This window comes from Rutilus rutilus (genome assembly GCF_951802725.1).
Source record: "Rutilus rutilus genome assembly, chromosome: 2".
Taxonomy (NCBI): domain Eukaryota; kingdom Metazoa; phylum Chordata; class Actinopteri; order Cypriniformes; family Leuciscidae; genus Rutilus; species Rutilus rutilus.
Genome location: NC_140210.1, coordinates 30,934,244 through 30,948,290, shown reverse-complemented (window position 1 = coordinate 30,948,290; position 14,047 = coordinate 30,934,244). Strand labels below are relative to the sequence as shown.

The 14,047-nt window shown below is 38.3% G+C and overlaps 1 protein-coding gene across 1 annotated transcript in view; it reads left to right on the top strand.

Moving 5' to 3' along the window:
• The first annotated feature begins 3,939 nt into the window (after positions 1–3,939).
• Positions 3,940–14,047, top strand: part of frem3 (Fras1 related extracellular matrix 3) — a 32,385-nt gene continuing 22,277 nt past the window's right edge. Inside the window, exons 1-2 of the mRNA XM_084402005.1 lie at positions 3,940–9,085; positions 9,199–9,288. Coding sequence (XP_084258131.1) covers positions 4,057–9,085; positions 9,199–9,288 — 5,119 coding nt within the window. The 5' untranslated portion in view covers positions 3,940–4,056. The remainder of the gene's footprint in view (positions 9,086–9,198; positions 9,289–14,047) is intronic.

The following is a 14,047-nucleotide window of genomic DNA, read 5'->3' as shown; positions in this document are numbered from 1 at the left end:
TTAACAGTATTTGCATCCATTATTCATCAAAATCCTGAGTTGAACAAGAAAAAAAGTTTTGAGTCGAACATTGACAAAAACTGAAAAGACAGGAAGCTGAGAATGCTATTAAATATACAATAACTATATTGGGTTGTGCTCTGAAATTATATAATTCTAATATATTTTAATTATATTTCTAAAAGAAAAGACATGACCCAACAGAGACTGTTATGTCCACAGCACACCTGTGTAACTGTACAGTCCCTGCGGTTAGCCGATGGGCAGAGGGGAGTGTGGTCGGGAAAGAGGGAGGAGATGGAGAGGAGTTATCGCAGGAATGCTGACGTGACCGCAGTGCAAGAGGAACGGTGCCACTGGCCAGGCCAGGCAGAAAGCCTCCCCTCTCCCAGCTCACCCTGTGCTTGATCTAGAGGGGTAAATTATCCTAGGATCCTCTATTTATACAGTGTGTATATTTACAGCAGTGGATGATTGGGATGCTGCAATGTGTGAAAGCAATGCGAAAACGTTGCCATCCTTTCTGGGAAAGAGTTATTCTGAAGCAGAGAGAGTTGATGCTGGCAAAGCTGAATAACATAACTGCCATGACTTTGAGGGCTTGGTCCACTGAACCTGCCCTGAACTAAACCAGTCGAAGTTTAAATGAAATTAATCAGAAATTCATTTTTATTTCATTACAATCCTACTCTACTCAGGTTTATATATATATATATATATATATATATATATATATATATAAAGTAATATCATAATAATGTAAATGACAGAAGATCCTGACATTCCTTTAGAAACACAATAATAAAACATGTCCTAAAGGTATTAAAGGTTGCCCGCTTTGCTTTAAAGTGACATAATTTATATACAAGTGCTGATTGGCTAGCATGTGCCTGTCAACATACTTGTTGACAATATTTTCACTTTATTGGACATGTAGAGGCACCCTTCTTGTGCCCAACCGTGACTGTATTGACATAGTAGCATGTTGTCTGTTAGCATGCTTGACTTGTACTATGGCTGAAGAGGTGAAGGGGTTGAGTGCTGGTAGAGGCGTTCATCTGTAATCTATGCATCCTTAGACAGTGATGCATGGCCACAACTGTGGCGTACAGCTGCATGTAGCCATAGGTTAAAATGTCAGATGTAATGCTGGGAGATGTTAAACCGCTATAACGTTACTGGACCTGGGAATGGTACTACCAATAATGATTAATATGACTTTTGTTTATAAGCAAATGATTGACACAAGTTTTTAGTTAGTCTAGTGACTACATGTATGCTCCACCTTTTCTGTGGAGCTCTGTGATTTCGAGATCAGAACAACTGTATACATTTAATTTAATATGACAAATCTTACATTTATTTTGCTGTGCTGACTGGTTTCTACTAATCACTCAGTACTACACCAAGTGTCCGCTTGACTATGCATCGGTGCACCAAAAGTTATTTTAGCAAAGTAACAAAATAGAAACAGACTCATCAAGCACCCATGGCATGCTGGCTATTCGGCGAATGCTAACAGGGGTTTTTCACAAGGGTTGCTAAGAGTGGTGTAGTGTTGTCCAAAACATGTATTCGAATAAACAGAGTGCCCTTTATTTTGGTTCATGTTATTAAAGGCATCAAACAATTCATTAGTGGAACAGTAGTTGTACGATTTGCATCGTTAAATTCTGTGTATATTTACTCTCCTTGAAGATATATGACCTTTGTGTTCTCCAAGGGATTTCTGCTGCACAATGTGCTGAAAGGTCTGAATAACAGCAAATTTAAACCCATAAATTCAAGCTTTGGTTGGTATTTCATAAAACTTCCGATCCATCTGAAAGTAGTGAGGGTCACTGGGTCAGAGGGAAATGTAAATGCTATATTTTAATTATATTAAATTATGTGTGTGATTAATGAATGTAAAAATTCCATTGTTGGTTAATGAAAACCAATGCATTAACTAATGCTAACAAATTGAACCTTATTATATAAAGTGTTACCAGGAAAAACTGTACATTGGGGCATACTTAAACATCAAAACACATGTATATGTTCAGTAATATGGTGCTTCAAGTAGATTACTCTTGTTGAGTTAACAGTAATGGAGTTGATTAGTACTAATAAACTAGAAAATGTCAGATATCAGAGAAAATGATGACCAAAACAAAAATATTATTGGTCATTTAATCGGATATGTGAGGTGGTATCCACACTGCTCCATAAATGGAAAGAGGGTATTTATATCTAGATGTGACCACAAGGTTTCCATACACAGTATGTATTCTCAAGTATCTACCCTGATTCTCACTTCAGCTAGGTCATGCTAAGCTAAAGTCACAACATAAAAACATGAACAAATAAAGTAGTATTTTAAATCTTTCCTTTTTTTTAGTAAGTATTCATAAATAAGGCTTATAGATAAAGTATATGAATAAATAATGCCTAATCAAAGAATTAAAGCTATTTATCCACCTTTTTTTGCAATTGATGCTGGATGCTTGTATTGGCGCGCTATATCATGTGTCACTTTAAGAGATAAACTCAATGTACTTCTGACAGCCATGGGGGATTTCCATCATCATCCGGTGGACGCATTTAAAATCCCATCCCCGGTGACTGCAATTGCAAAAGATATATTTGGACTCTCTAGAAATAAAATTATATGAGAGGATTTTTTTCAGGCAGGCAGCAGGACATCATGCCTGTTAGGTCAAACTATGCTTATGGTTGGCAAATAAAGTGTCATTAGGTAATGTGCCTGAATATTCAAGTTTCAACCTTTCAACAACTTAGTGCTGCTGATTATTTGCATGGATGCTTTTGTAACTGGAAGAATTAAGCAAACTCAAAAAGAAAACCCTTGTTTTTATCATTTCATTAAAATACAGGGCCCTTGGGTAGCCTTTGTCCACCTGTTTAACCAACTGGTCCGTGTATTGTGTAGCTTGACCTTTCAACTGCCCCATGAAGTGACCCCCCAAGTTATAAGCATGTGAACTATTGTACAGTAACTCAAACACAATTTCATCTAAACACAGAATGAATTTATTGACTGTAAAGTGTTATTAGAAAAAAAGTACCAAACACACACACGCACACACACACACACACATTTTCATGTCTATCCACTAACCCTAAATCTACCGCTAAACCTACCCATCACAGATTTTTTTTTTAAATAATAATAATAATAATAATGGTATTATAAGATTTATAAGCTGTGTAGGGTATGCCAGAACCATACACACACCAACAAATACAATTATTTTTAAATAATTATTTTAATTTATTTTAAATCAATTATGGGAATGTATTACATTTAATATTGTTTATATTTTAATATAATTTATGAGATGGCAAATTCCAAAAATGTTAAATATTTAAATATTTTGTCCCTACCACTCCAACAGAAGGCGCTGTCACTACTTGATGGCTATATCTATAGTTATTTTGGCAAGGTAAACTAATTGGATACTTTTAAAGAATACATTCTCATGAATTAAGAAGTTAAACATCAGATGCCCTGACCATTTTTTAGACCATGAAAAAAAACAAAAAACAAATTCTAGGGCAACCACACCCATTTCTATTCCTTGAAGTATTTGTCAAACATATCACAAATCAGAGACCACATAAATATGGACATCAGAATTTCACAACAGAACATGCTTGTCTTGGTTTATTGTCTTTATTCTTTCCTTTTCATTTCTATAGGAAAATGTATGTTACTGTTCTTAATATGAACTTCTTTTTTTGCTTTCAGTGGGTAAGGAAGGAGATAAAGGGAGGGAGGGGTAGAGTGAATGCAACACTTTGGGGGGCTGTCCAATGTGCTGCCTTAAATTATCTGTGGGAGAGGTTGGACTGAGGGTGGAGCTTTGTGCTGTCACTATCTCCCTAAGTATTACCTGCAGTGCTTCAGTAGGTTGGCTGCACTTGTACTGTGTGTAAGGACAGAGAGTGGGGATACATAGCAGTGAAAACCAAGCCTTGAGAAATCAAGGGCACCATCCTAAATCTGCAGTGCATCTATTTTAGCAAGTTCATGCAGTGCAACTTGCTGTAGATATGGCTGGTTGTCTGCAAAGAGGAAGACTGAGTGCAGCAGGAGCACCTCTGAAGTGCCTGTTTATTTTGATTTCATTAGGATGTTGTCTCTCTAAAGTGGACGCAGATCCTTTCGACACAGCTTTCCGCCATAGTCAGAGACCTGGACCTACCATTGAAACAATCTTGGTAGCCAACAATGGGATTAGAGTTCCCTTTGGACGCTCCATCTATCTGGATTCTATCAATGACCTTGTGACTGAAGTGCACGCAGGAGACCGCTGTCACATTACAGTTCTGGACAATGACCCACTGGCTCAGAGACCTGGAATGCTAACACCCAAGAAGTTCCCCTGTGCTTTTGGTGCAGAAGAGGTGAAATATACTCACTTTGGTTCCCGGAGCCCAAGCAAAGACCACATTAAACTACAACTGAGGTATGACTCCAACACAGACACAGTGGTGGTTCCTCTGATTCTTGAAGTAGAAGTGGTCTTTCAGCAACTGGAGATTGTCACTCGTAACATGCCTCTGGTTGTGGACAAGCTCAATGGGCTAAGCAACCCAATTGACAAAAAAACTTTGGAGTTTGCATTTGAAGATGGTGTCACTACATGCAAGGTGACCACACTGGTTGGTGCAGGCAAACTTCCCAGGTATGGTGGTCTTACTGATAACTCTGTTAATGGCCAGATGATTAATTGCGATGATTTTGTCAAGAAGGGAATTCAGTATCAACACACCGCAACTACCAACTCTCCTAACAGAGACTACATTCCAATGCTAGTGGAAGTACAAGATAATGATGGTAATACTATTCAGCAAGAACATTTCCAGATAATGGTTAGAATTAAAGAGGGTAATGAAAATACACCACCAAAACCTAGCTTTATATCTATGATGATGATGGAGATTGACCAGTTTGTGATGACAGCCATTACTTTGGATATGCTGGCAGCTGAGGATATTGAATCAGATTCTGATGAATTAATCTTTAACATAACATCTCCCTTGGGCTATCAGCAGGGCCATATTATCAGTACAGATGATCAAAACCAGCCAATCACTTCTTTCCATCAGAGAGATATTAAAGATCTTAAGATCGCTTACAAGCCTCCCTCTGAGGATTCAGACTTAGAAAGAATTTTCCAGATTGAATTTGAAATTGTTGACACTGATGGGGCTGTTTCAGATCCTTTTGCGTTCATGATTGTTGTGAAGCCAATGAACACTTTAGCTCCGGTAGTAACCAAAAATACAGGACAGCTGCTTTTTGAGGGTCAATCAAGACCACTATCCAGCTCACAAAATTTAGAGATCAGTGATGAAGATAATCTTGATGATGTGAAGATTACTGTTATTGATGGCTTGAAACATGGAGAGCTGACTGTGCTTGGGTCTCAACGGAAATTTTTTACTACAGATGATCTAGATGCAGGCATTGTTGTGTACCAGCACGATGGAAGCGACACTTACAGTGACAACATTATATTCAGAATGACTGATGGAAGTGATGAAGTAGAGTTTTTATTCCCCATCACAATAGCTCCAACTGATGATGAGCCCCCTATTATAAATGCAAACACTGGTATTGTGCTTTTTAAAAATGAAGTGATGCAGATCTCGCCCTTTATCCTGAGTGCCACTGACATTGACTCTGAGGATTCAACAATTAAATTCATATTAGAAGAGCCATTCTCGGCAATTGGTGAGCTGCTTATAAAACAGGTGGAGCCTCCTCCAGATCCATCTGCATGGAAATTTAGTGCAACAGATGAGATGTTTGAACAGGTGGTGACAGAATGGTTTCAGCAGGATATTCTGGATGGGAAGCTGTTCTATCGTCACAAAGGTCCTCACAGTACCACCACTGTGATTGACCAGTTTGCCTTTAGAGTCCAGGATGACAATGACCCACCAAATCAATCAGGAGAGCATGTGTTCATAATTAAAATCCAGCCGGTGGATGACATTCCTCCAGAACTTTACTCTGGCACCACATTACACATGACAGTCAAAGAATATGAGCTGACATTTTTTAAGAAGAAATTTCTACGTTACACAGATCTGGACTGTGATGACAGGGATCTTAAATACACCATCGTCAAACCTCCTACTGACACAGATGAAAACAGCCCTGTTCCTCTTGGCGCCATTGTACTGACTGATAGTCCTGACATCATAATAAGTGAGTTTACACAAGCTCAGGTCAACCACCATAAAGTGGCATACAAACCCCCAGACCAAGAGCTCGGTATTACTCCAAAAGTGGTCCAGTTTTCATTCAGTGTGGAGGACACTGCTAGTAATTCTGTTGATGGACTTTTTACAATCTTTTTACAGCCTGTTGACAACAAACCCCCTGTAATTACTAATACTGGTTTCACTGTTCTGGAGCGAAATACTTATATAATAACCAAAAATGAACTTGATGCCTCTGACCAGGACACAGAGGATGAGAATATTAAATTTATAGTGACCCAGATTCCCAGGTTTGGGCAGCTGCAATATTTAGGAATTGACATGTCTAATGGGGAAACATTTGTGTTGGAGGACATTGAAAACAGCCGACTGGCCTACATCCACAGTGGTGAAGAATCTCTTCACGATGTCATTAAGCTGGACATTAGCGATGGCTTTCATGAAGTCCCCATTGTTGTCAAGATCAGCATCAAACCTGTCGATGATGAAACTCCAAAAATTATGTTACCGGCAGGTTTGTTAGGCACGTCCATTGATGTACTTGAGAATGGTGCAACAGAAATCACCAGCAATGTTATTCAGGGTCGTGATGAAGACACAGATGACCTCATGCTGACTTTCATAGTTGAGGAGCCTCCTAAGCTAGGAGAAATAATGGTGAATGGAGCTCCTGCTGAGCGCTTCACTCAGCAAGACATAATAAATGGCGTGGTCGTCTATGTTCACACTAGCGGTGAAATTGGCCCCATCAAAGAGCATGATTCTTTCAATCTCACAATATCTGATATGTCAGATGAATGGGTTGTTGGTGGCAACAAAGTTCAAGGGGTCCGTGTCCAAGTCACCATTCTTCCTGTAGACAGCATTCCACCTATTGTTAATGTAGGTGGCCAATTTGTAGTGGTCGAGGGTGAGAAAAATGTTATCACATTGGAGCACATTCAAGCTGAGGACATTGACACTGATAATGATGATATCTTGTGTACTATCATCGTTCAGTCCACATCTGGCTATGTGGAGAACATTTCCCCAGCTCCTGGGTCTGAAAAATCCAGAGTAGGCACTGCCATCACTGCATTCACCATTAAAGATGTTGGTCTAGGCCACATCTATTATGTCCAAAGCATTCATAAGGGTGTTGAGCCAGTGGAGGACAGATTTACTTTCCGCTGCTCAGATGGCATTAACTTTTCAGAAAGGCACTTTTTCCCCATTGTCATTATCCCAGCCAATGACGAAAAGCCAGAGATTTTCATTCGTGAGTTTGTTGTCATGGAGGGGATGAGTTTGGTTATTGACACACCTATTTTGAATGCTGCAGATGCAGATATCCCAAGTGATGAATTAGTTTTTGAAATACTTAAAAACCCAAAACATGGAAACATAGTTCAGCAGTTGAGCACTGGGACAGTCCCAGTGGTGACATTTACCTTAGAGCAGATCAAGGAGGCTTCCAATATTGTTTATGAGCATGATGACTCTGAAACCAAGGAAGACAGATTTGATATTCGACTCACTGATGGGAAGCACACTGTTGAAGAGAAGGTCATCATAATGGTCATTCCTGTTGATGATGAAACCCCAAGGATGGCCATCAATGATGGCCTGGAAGTAGAAATTGGAGAAACCAAAGTAATTAGTAACAGAGTCCTGAAGGCCACAGATCTGGATTCTGAGGACAAAGAGCTTACTTACATTATCCGTTATGGCCCTGGCCAAGGCTACCTTCATAGAATGACCAAACATGGAGTTGTAATTGGCAACATTAGTATTGGAATGAATTTCACTCAAGATGAACTTGACAAACAGTTGATCCAGTACGTTCACACAGGGCAGGAGGGTGTCCGTGACCTGCTAAAGTTTGACGTAACTGATGGAATCAATCCTCTCATTGATCGGTACTTCTACATTAATATTGGCAGCATGGACATGGTCTTCCCTGATGTTATCAACAAGGGTGTGACACTCAAAGAGGGAGGTAAGGTCACCTTGACCACAGACCTTCTCAGCACAACTGACATCAACAGTCCAGATGAATATCTAAGTTTCAGTATTACTCGTGCTCCTAGCAGGGGCCATCTTGAAAGTACTGATCTCCCAGGGGTGCCCATCTCCACCTTCACTCAGCTGCAGTTAGCTGGAAACAAGGTCTACTACATCCATACATCTGACGATGAAGTGAAGATGGACAGCTTTGAGTTTGAGGTGACAGATGGCTATAACCCTGTCTTCCGCACCTTCCGTGTATCCATTACAGATGTCGACAACAAGAAGCCAGTCTTGACGATCAACAAGCTTGTGCTGGGGGAGGGAGAAACCAAGCTGATCACACCATTTGAACTGACAGTGGAGGACCGTGACACACCAGACAACCTGCTGCGATTTGTAGTGACTCAAGTGCCAGTTCACGGTCAGCTTCTGTTCAATGGAACACAAGTCATTACATCATTCACCAAGCAGGATCTAAATGAAAACCGTATTACTTATAGGCATGATGGCACAGAGACGAATGAAGACAGCTTCTCCTTCACAATTACTGATGGGACTCACACAGAATTTTATGTTTTCCCTGATACTGTATATGAAACTCGTAAGCCTCAGATGATGACTATTCATATTAGCACAGTGGACAATGGGGTGCCTCAAATCATAGTAAACAAAGCAGCACCCACTCTTAGGGTTCTTCATACTGGGCACCTTGGATTTTTGATTACCAGCAAAGCTCTAAAGGCTGAGGACAGAGACAGCCCAAACAAAGTGCTTCAGTATGTTGTAACTGAGACCCCTCTTCATGGCTTTATCATGAATTCTGCTTTGGGGAATGATAGCATCAATTCCTTCTCACAGGGTAAGTTATACTTATTTTCCTTTTTGTTTCCTAAATATTTTATGCAAAACCTTTCACTGTTATTTAAGATTTATTAATATCCGACTTCTCCAACTCTCATTTCTCGTCATTAGCTGATATTGATGATATGAAGATTTGCTATGTGCTTCTTGATGGGTCCAATGCCACAAGTGACATATTCTACTTCAGAGTGGAAGACAATGGTAAGAATGTCTCTTCCTTGCCCCTCTCATTAACTGAAAGTGTCATGTGTCAGTAAAGCTGCTTTTGGAATTCCCAAGCTTTCAGGTGCTTATTTAAATCAATTTTGCTGAAGGGGACTTTTCTAGATTTTCTAGGTTAGGAGAGTGTTTCTTTGTCAGTCAATATAAAAAGTAAACAAAACACTTGTTTTTATAGTACAGTGATAGTTAAAGATTGGAACTATGTGATGGTTCAATGCTTTCAAAACTTTCTGAGTTTAACTGTGAGATTTGGAAATCCTACTGTATGCCCCCTCAGCATGACACATACACAGAAACATGAAAAAGGAAACACTTTAAAAAAAGGATTAAGCAAAGAATCTTTTTTTTTTTTCAACTTGGATGAGCTATCAACAAGTAGAGCTTTGGTGGTCAGCAAATAATAGCAATACGCTAACGTGCTTGGAGCGCAGATCAAGCTTCTTTTTTTTTGACTGAATATCTAAGTGATTCCCAGTAACTTTAAAGGTACACTGTGTAGGAATTTCTCCCATCTAGCGGTGAAATTGTATTTTGCATTAAAACAAATAGTGCTTTCTAGCGCCTCGCTTTTTCAAATGCGTGTTGCAACTACGGTAGCCGTTATGTACCAAGAAGCTATGACAACATGTCTTCCAATAGCACTTCATCGAGTTTAACTATAACCTACATGTTCTATCGTTATGCTGCCTATATAATGAATTACACAACCAATGAAAAAAACCTTGTAATTTAGACCGTAACATTGACTTAGATGATGACAGCACAGTCCATTCTATCTGCTGTTGACCTGAGAACACACACACACACACACACACACTCATCTGGAAAGTGAGTTGTGAGTCCTCAGCCATCTCTTTCTATGAAAGCTGTGTTTCAATTACTGAAAAGCTTTGAGGTAGGCTAGTGCTTTTAGTCCCTCTCTGCTATTATAGTTTTTCAAAATGGCGGAACGACATGGAAGTCTCCTTTGACTTAACCGTCCAATGTAAATAAAGATAAGAAATTCTTCGCTTACGAGGATAAGTCAGATCATTGGCAGAGGTAATTTTACACCAATGAGGACATATTTATGAATAAAGACATTGATTGCAGCTAATAAAATACTTAAACTACACAGTGTACCTTTAAATAAGGCTGTAGTTTTTTGTCCAAAATTGTATTTTTTACTTATATTTGAATTCACTGTCAATGTTAATTCATATGATCAGCACAAATGAGTTTGTGTATCTGTGTGAATGCCTTAATCGTAAATTTAAAAAGTCGCAGACATTTGCTTGTTAGTAGTTTAACTTATGGCTCTTTAGCTGTGTCGGAACTGGAGCATGCACCAGGGCTGGCACTTCGTCTTTTTGGCAGCATTTCAGCTGGAGGCAGTCATTGCTATAAGAGCCAGGAAAAGATACACACTGTCAGTGGCCTAGCCAAGATGGTAGAAACAATACCATTTAGAAAGATTCAAAAGAAGCCAGGATTAAAAATTATTTGGAGGAAACTGTTTGTTTGTTTGTTTGTTTGTGTACATTTTAAAAACCTCAAATTGCCATATTACACAGTCTAAAATTCCTATAAGCTATAGCCTAGCTAACAGAAAATAATGGAACAGGATTGCATACTTTCTGGTCAGTTCTAATAAGACTAGGACAAGTCATGAAAAGTCAAAGTTTTAGGTTGACGCATATAGCAGAAAAAAGACTGGGTACGCGACTGTTACTTACGTGTAACTTGCTTAAAAAGAGTTATTAAGTGCAATAAGCTGTGGAAAAAAACTGACCCGAAGCACATGCACAGAAAACCGCCTCTAAGACAGCGCGCAATCCCGAATTCTGTTATATTCTGTACCCAACTACACACACAGTTATGTCTTGGTGAGTATTCACGTAAACACAGTCAGTTATGTCTTAAGTGAACGTAAACAGTTGGGAAAGAAATTGAATGTGAATAGGATCAGTGCATCAGGTAATAAAGTGACAGCAGCCTAATACAGAATACCTGCTGCTGTCTGTCAGTCAAACAACAAGAGAAAAAGAGAAAAATCACTCAATAGTTGATTGAATAACTTTTGTAGTTTTAATATAAATCAATGTACATTTAATTAATAAGAAGACTATGCAGTTTTATTTTTACATTTGATTATTCAGTTTTGAATTGTTTCTTACTTGCTTTATAAGTCTAAGATTATCAGAATAAAGTTTAAACTGCCTACAGGTTTCAATTGAGCATATACACTTCTAATTCACCAGGCTTTGTTTAATTATTGGCAAGTTGCAGATCATGACATTTTTCGTTATAATGTAACTTCCATTTACTGTCAGCATTCACATAATACTTTTATAAAATACAAGCTTAGGTTTCATAACAGAATTTAAGCTGTTCGTATTAGGGACATAAATCATATCCAAAGCAATGTTATATGATCATTTGTTAGATGGTGGAATGCATTTCCTCCAGATTTGTGGCTCCAGCTACACTGACCCGGTGTAAGTGTAGAAGTCATTGCAGTCAGGGGTGTGTGTGTGTGTGTGTCAAGGAGCCTTGATCTGCTAACAGATCTCCTTTCAAAGATCCCTCTAAGCCAGGCTGAAACTCAAAGCCATCACAAGATATGCTGAAAACCTTGGGGCTTCCCCTTGCCTAATTCATCTTTTGAGATGTAAAATATCATACTGCTAGGTTGGGTTTGGATTTTCTTCCAACAATTTTATTTAAAAAAAAAATAATTTGTGAAAAGCCAGGGAGCTTAAACATAGACTCTGCTCCAAAACCTTGTGAACTTTTGAGGCATCATAGGCACTCTCTGGAGATTGATCCAAAACATACCTTCAAAAAAGGAGGCATCGCATGTATCTGTTCTGCAAAACGCTTTGTAAAAGAATTATAATAATTAGGGATGCACCGATACCAGTATCGGCCCGATACTGAGCTCATGTCTCGTACTCGTAAAAATGCTCCGGTACCAACAACCGATACCAGGCAGCGTGTAAACAGTGTTTGTGTCCAGACAAAGAAACACTGACAACAGAGGGTATAATGGGGATAAAAAAGAAGGCTCTCTATGAAGTAAATGTATCTTATTAGTGGAATATTAAATGAAATTTAGTAACGCCTAGCTGTGGTGTGCGAGCTGATAAGAGAAAAACGCGCAGTGGATTAAGTGCGCAGCGGCACAGACGCTGGTCTGTGCGAGCTGGTCGAGCGCATCCCTTTTTCACAGACGTCAGTGGAAAGTTTGTAGTTCAGTCGGATGTCAATGGCAAAGAAAGTAAAACGAGGCATGTAGCTTATTAACGTTAACTGACGAGAGAGAGAGAGAGAGAGAGAGAGAGAAACGTCTTGCGCTTGTACGAACAAATTCACACAAGTTTATGTAAAAACGCCCGTCTTGGCAAGTATCCCAGTAAACAAAGTCGGTTATATCTCAAGTGAAACAGTAGACAGTAGGCTATATTCAAATGGGGTCCGTGCGTTCGGTCTAAAAGGGGCAGCAGTTTAATAAACCTGCTGCTGTTTTAATGTTAATCAAACAATGGACAAATAAATTACTCACTGCTCTTGACTAAATAGTCAAGAATAGCTACCCTTTTCAACTTTACAAAAATATCCATCTATATTTAATTTATACAGTAAAGAATATGCAATGTTTTTTCACATTTTATTACTTTATTCAAATTTCTGTACCTGTTAGATCTACCCGAAAAACTCTAAAAACACTGTTTACTTCATGTGTAGCCTTTCTCTGTTCTACTGTATTTATTTGTGCTATATATGTGTAATGTGATTATTTGTTCTTATTTTATTATGTTTATTTATTACGTAATGTTTTAAATTCACATTAATTAGGCTGGTAGTTTTTGAAGTATCACAATTGTAATAAAGAATTGATATTTCACTGGTGTCTAAACATTTGTCCAAACATTTGCATAATAGCTAAAGGAAATATATATTTGATGAACAAATTAAGCCAACTAATTTGATTTATATTATTTTGGTTAATCTTCTAATACATTTAAAAATTAGAAATGCAGTGAAAATACAGGTATCAGTATTTGGTATCGGTATCGGTGGGTACCAAAAATGGGAGTATCGGAATCGGACTCATTCTGGAAAAAGGGGTATTGGTGCATCCATAATAATAATCAAAGAGGGTGGAAAAAATGATATAACTGTTGATAAATACTTCTTTACTTACAAATAGATTTTTTACTAAATTTGCCTCAATATTGTGTGGTATATTTTTATGCTTTTTAGAGTATCACATTAGTTTAGCAACATGCTAACACCAAAAGTAGACTGAAATCAATTGTGAGTCTACTGTTGTTTCCTGTGCAAATGAATGCCTGTTTAACGTTCCAAAACAGTGTCATACAAAGTTATCTTTCAGTTAGGATGCTGCCTTAGAAGGAAACTGCCTATGTTGGCAGTAGACAGTAAGGTACTGTAGCTCACAAGGTTTTAGATTAGATTAGATTAGATTAGATTCAACTTTATTGTCATTACACAAGTACAGGTACAAGGCAACGAAATGCAGTTTAGGTCTAACCAGAAGTGCAATAGCAGCAAGTGCAGGATATACAGTGGTTCATAAGTGCAGAACATGGATATGTACTGAATAAATATAGAGTTGAATACTATTATAAACAAAAATTTACAGATAGATTGTCCTATGAATATAATATACAGATAACTATTACTGTGAACAGAGTTTACAGCTAGATATGTACTGAATATAATAATATACAGA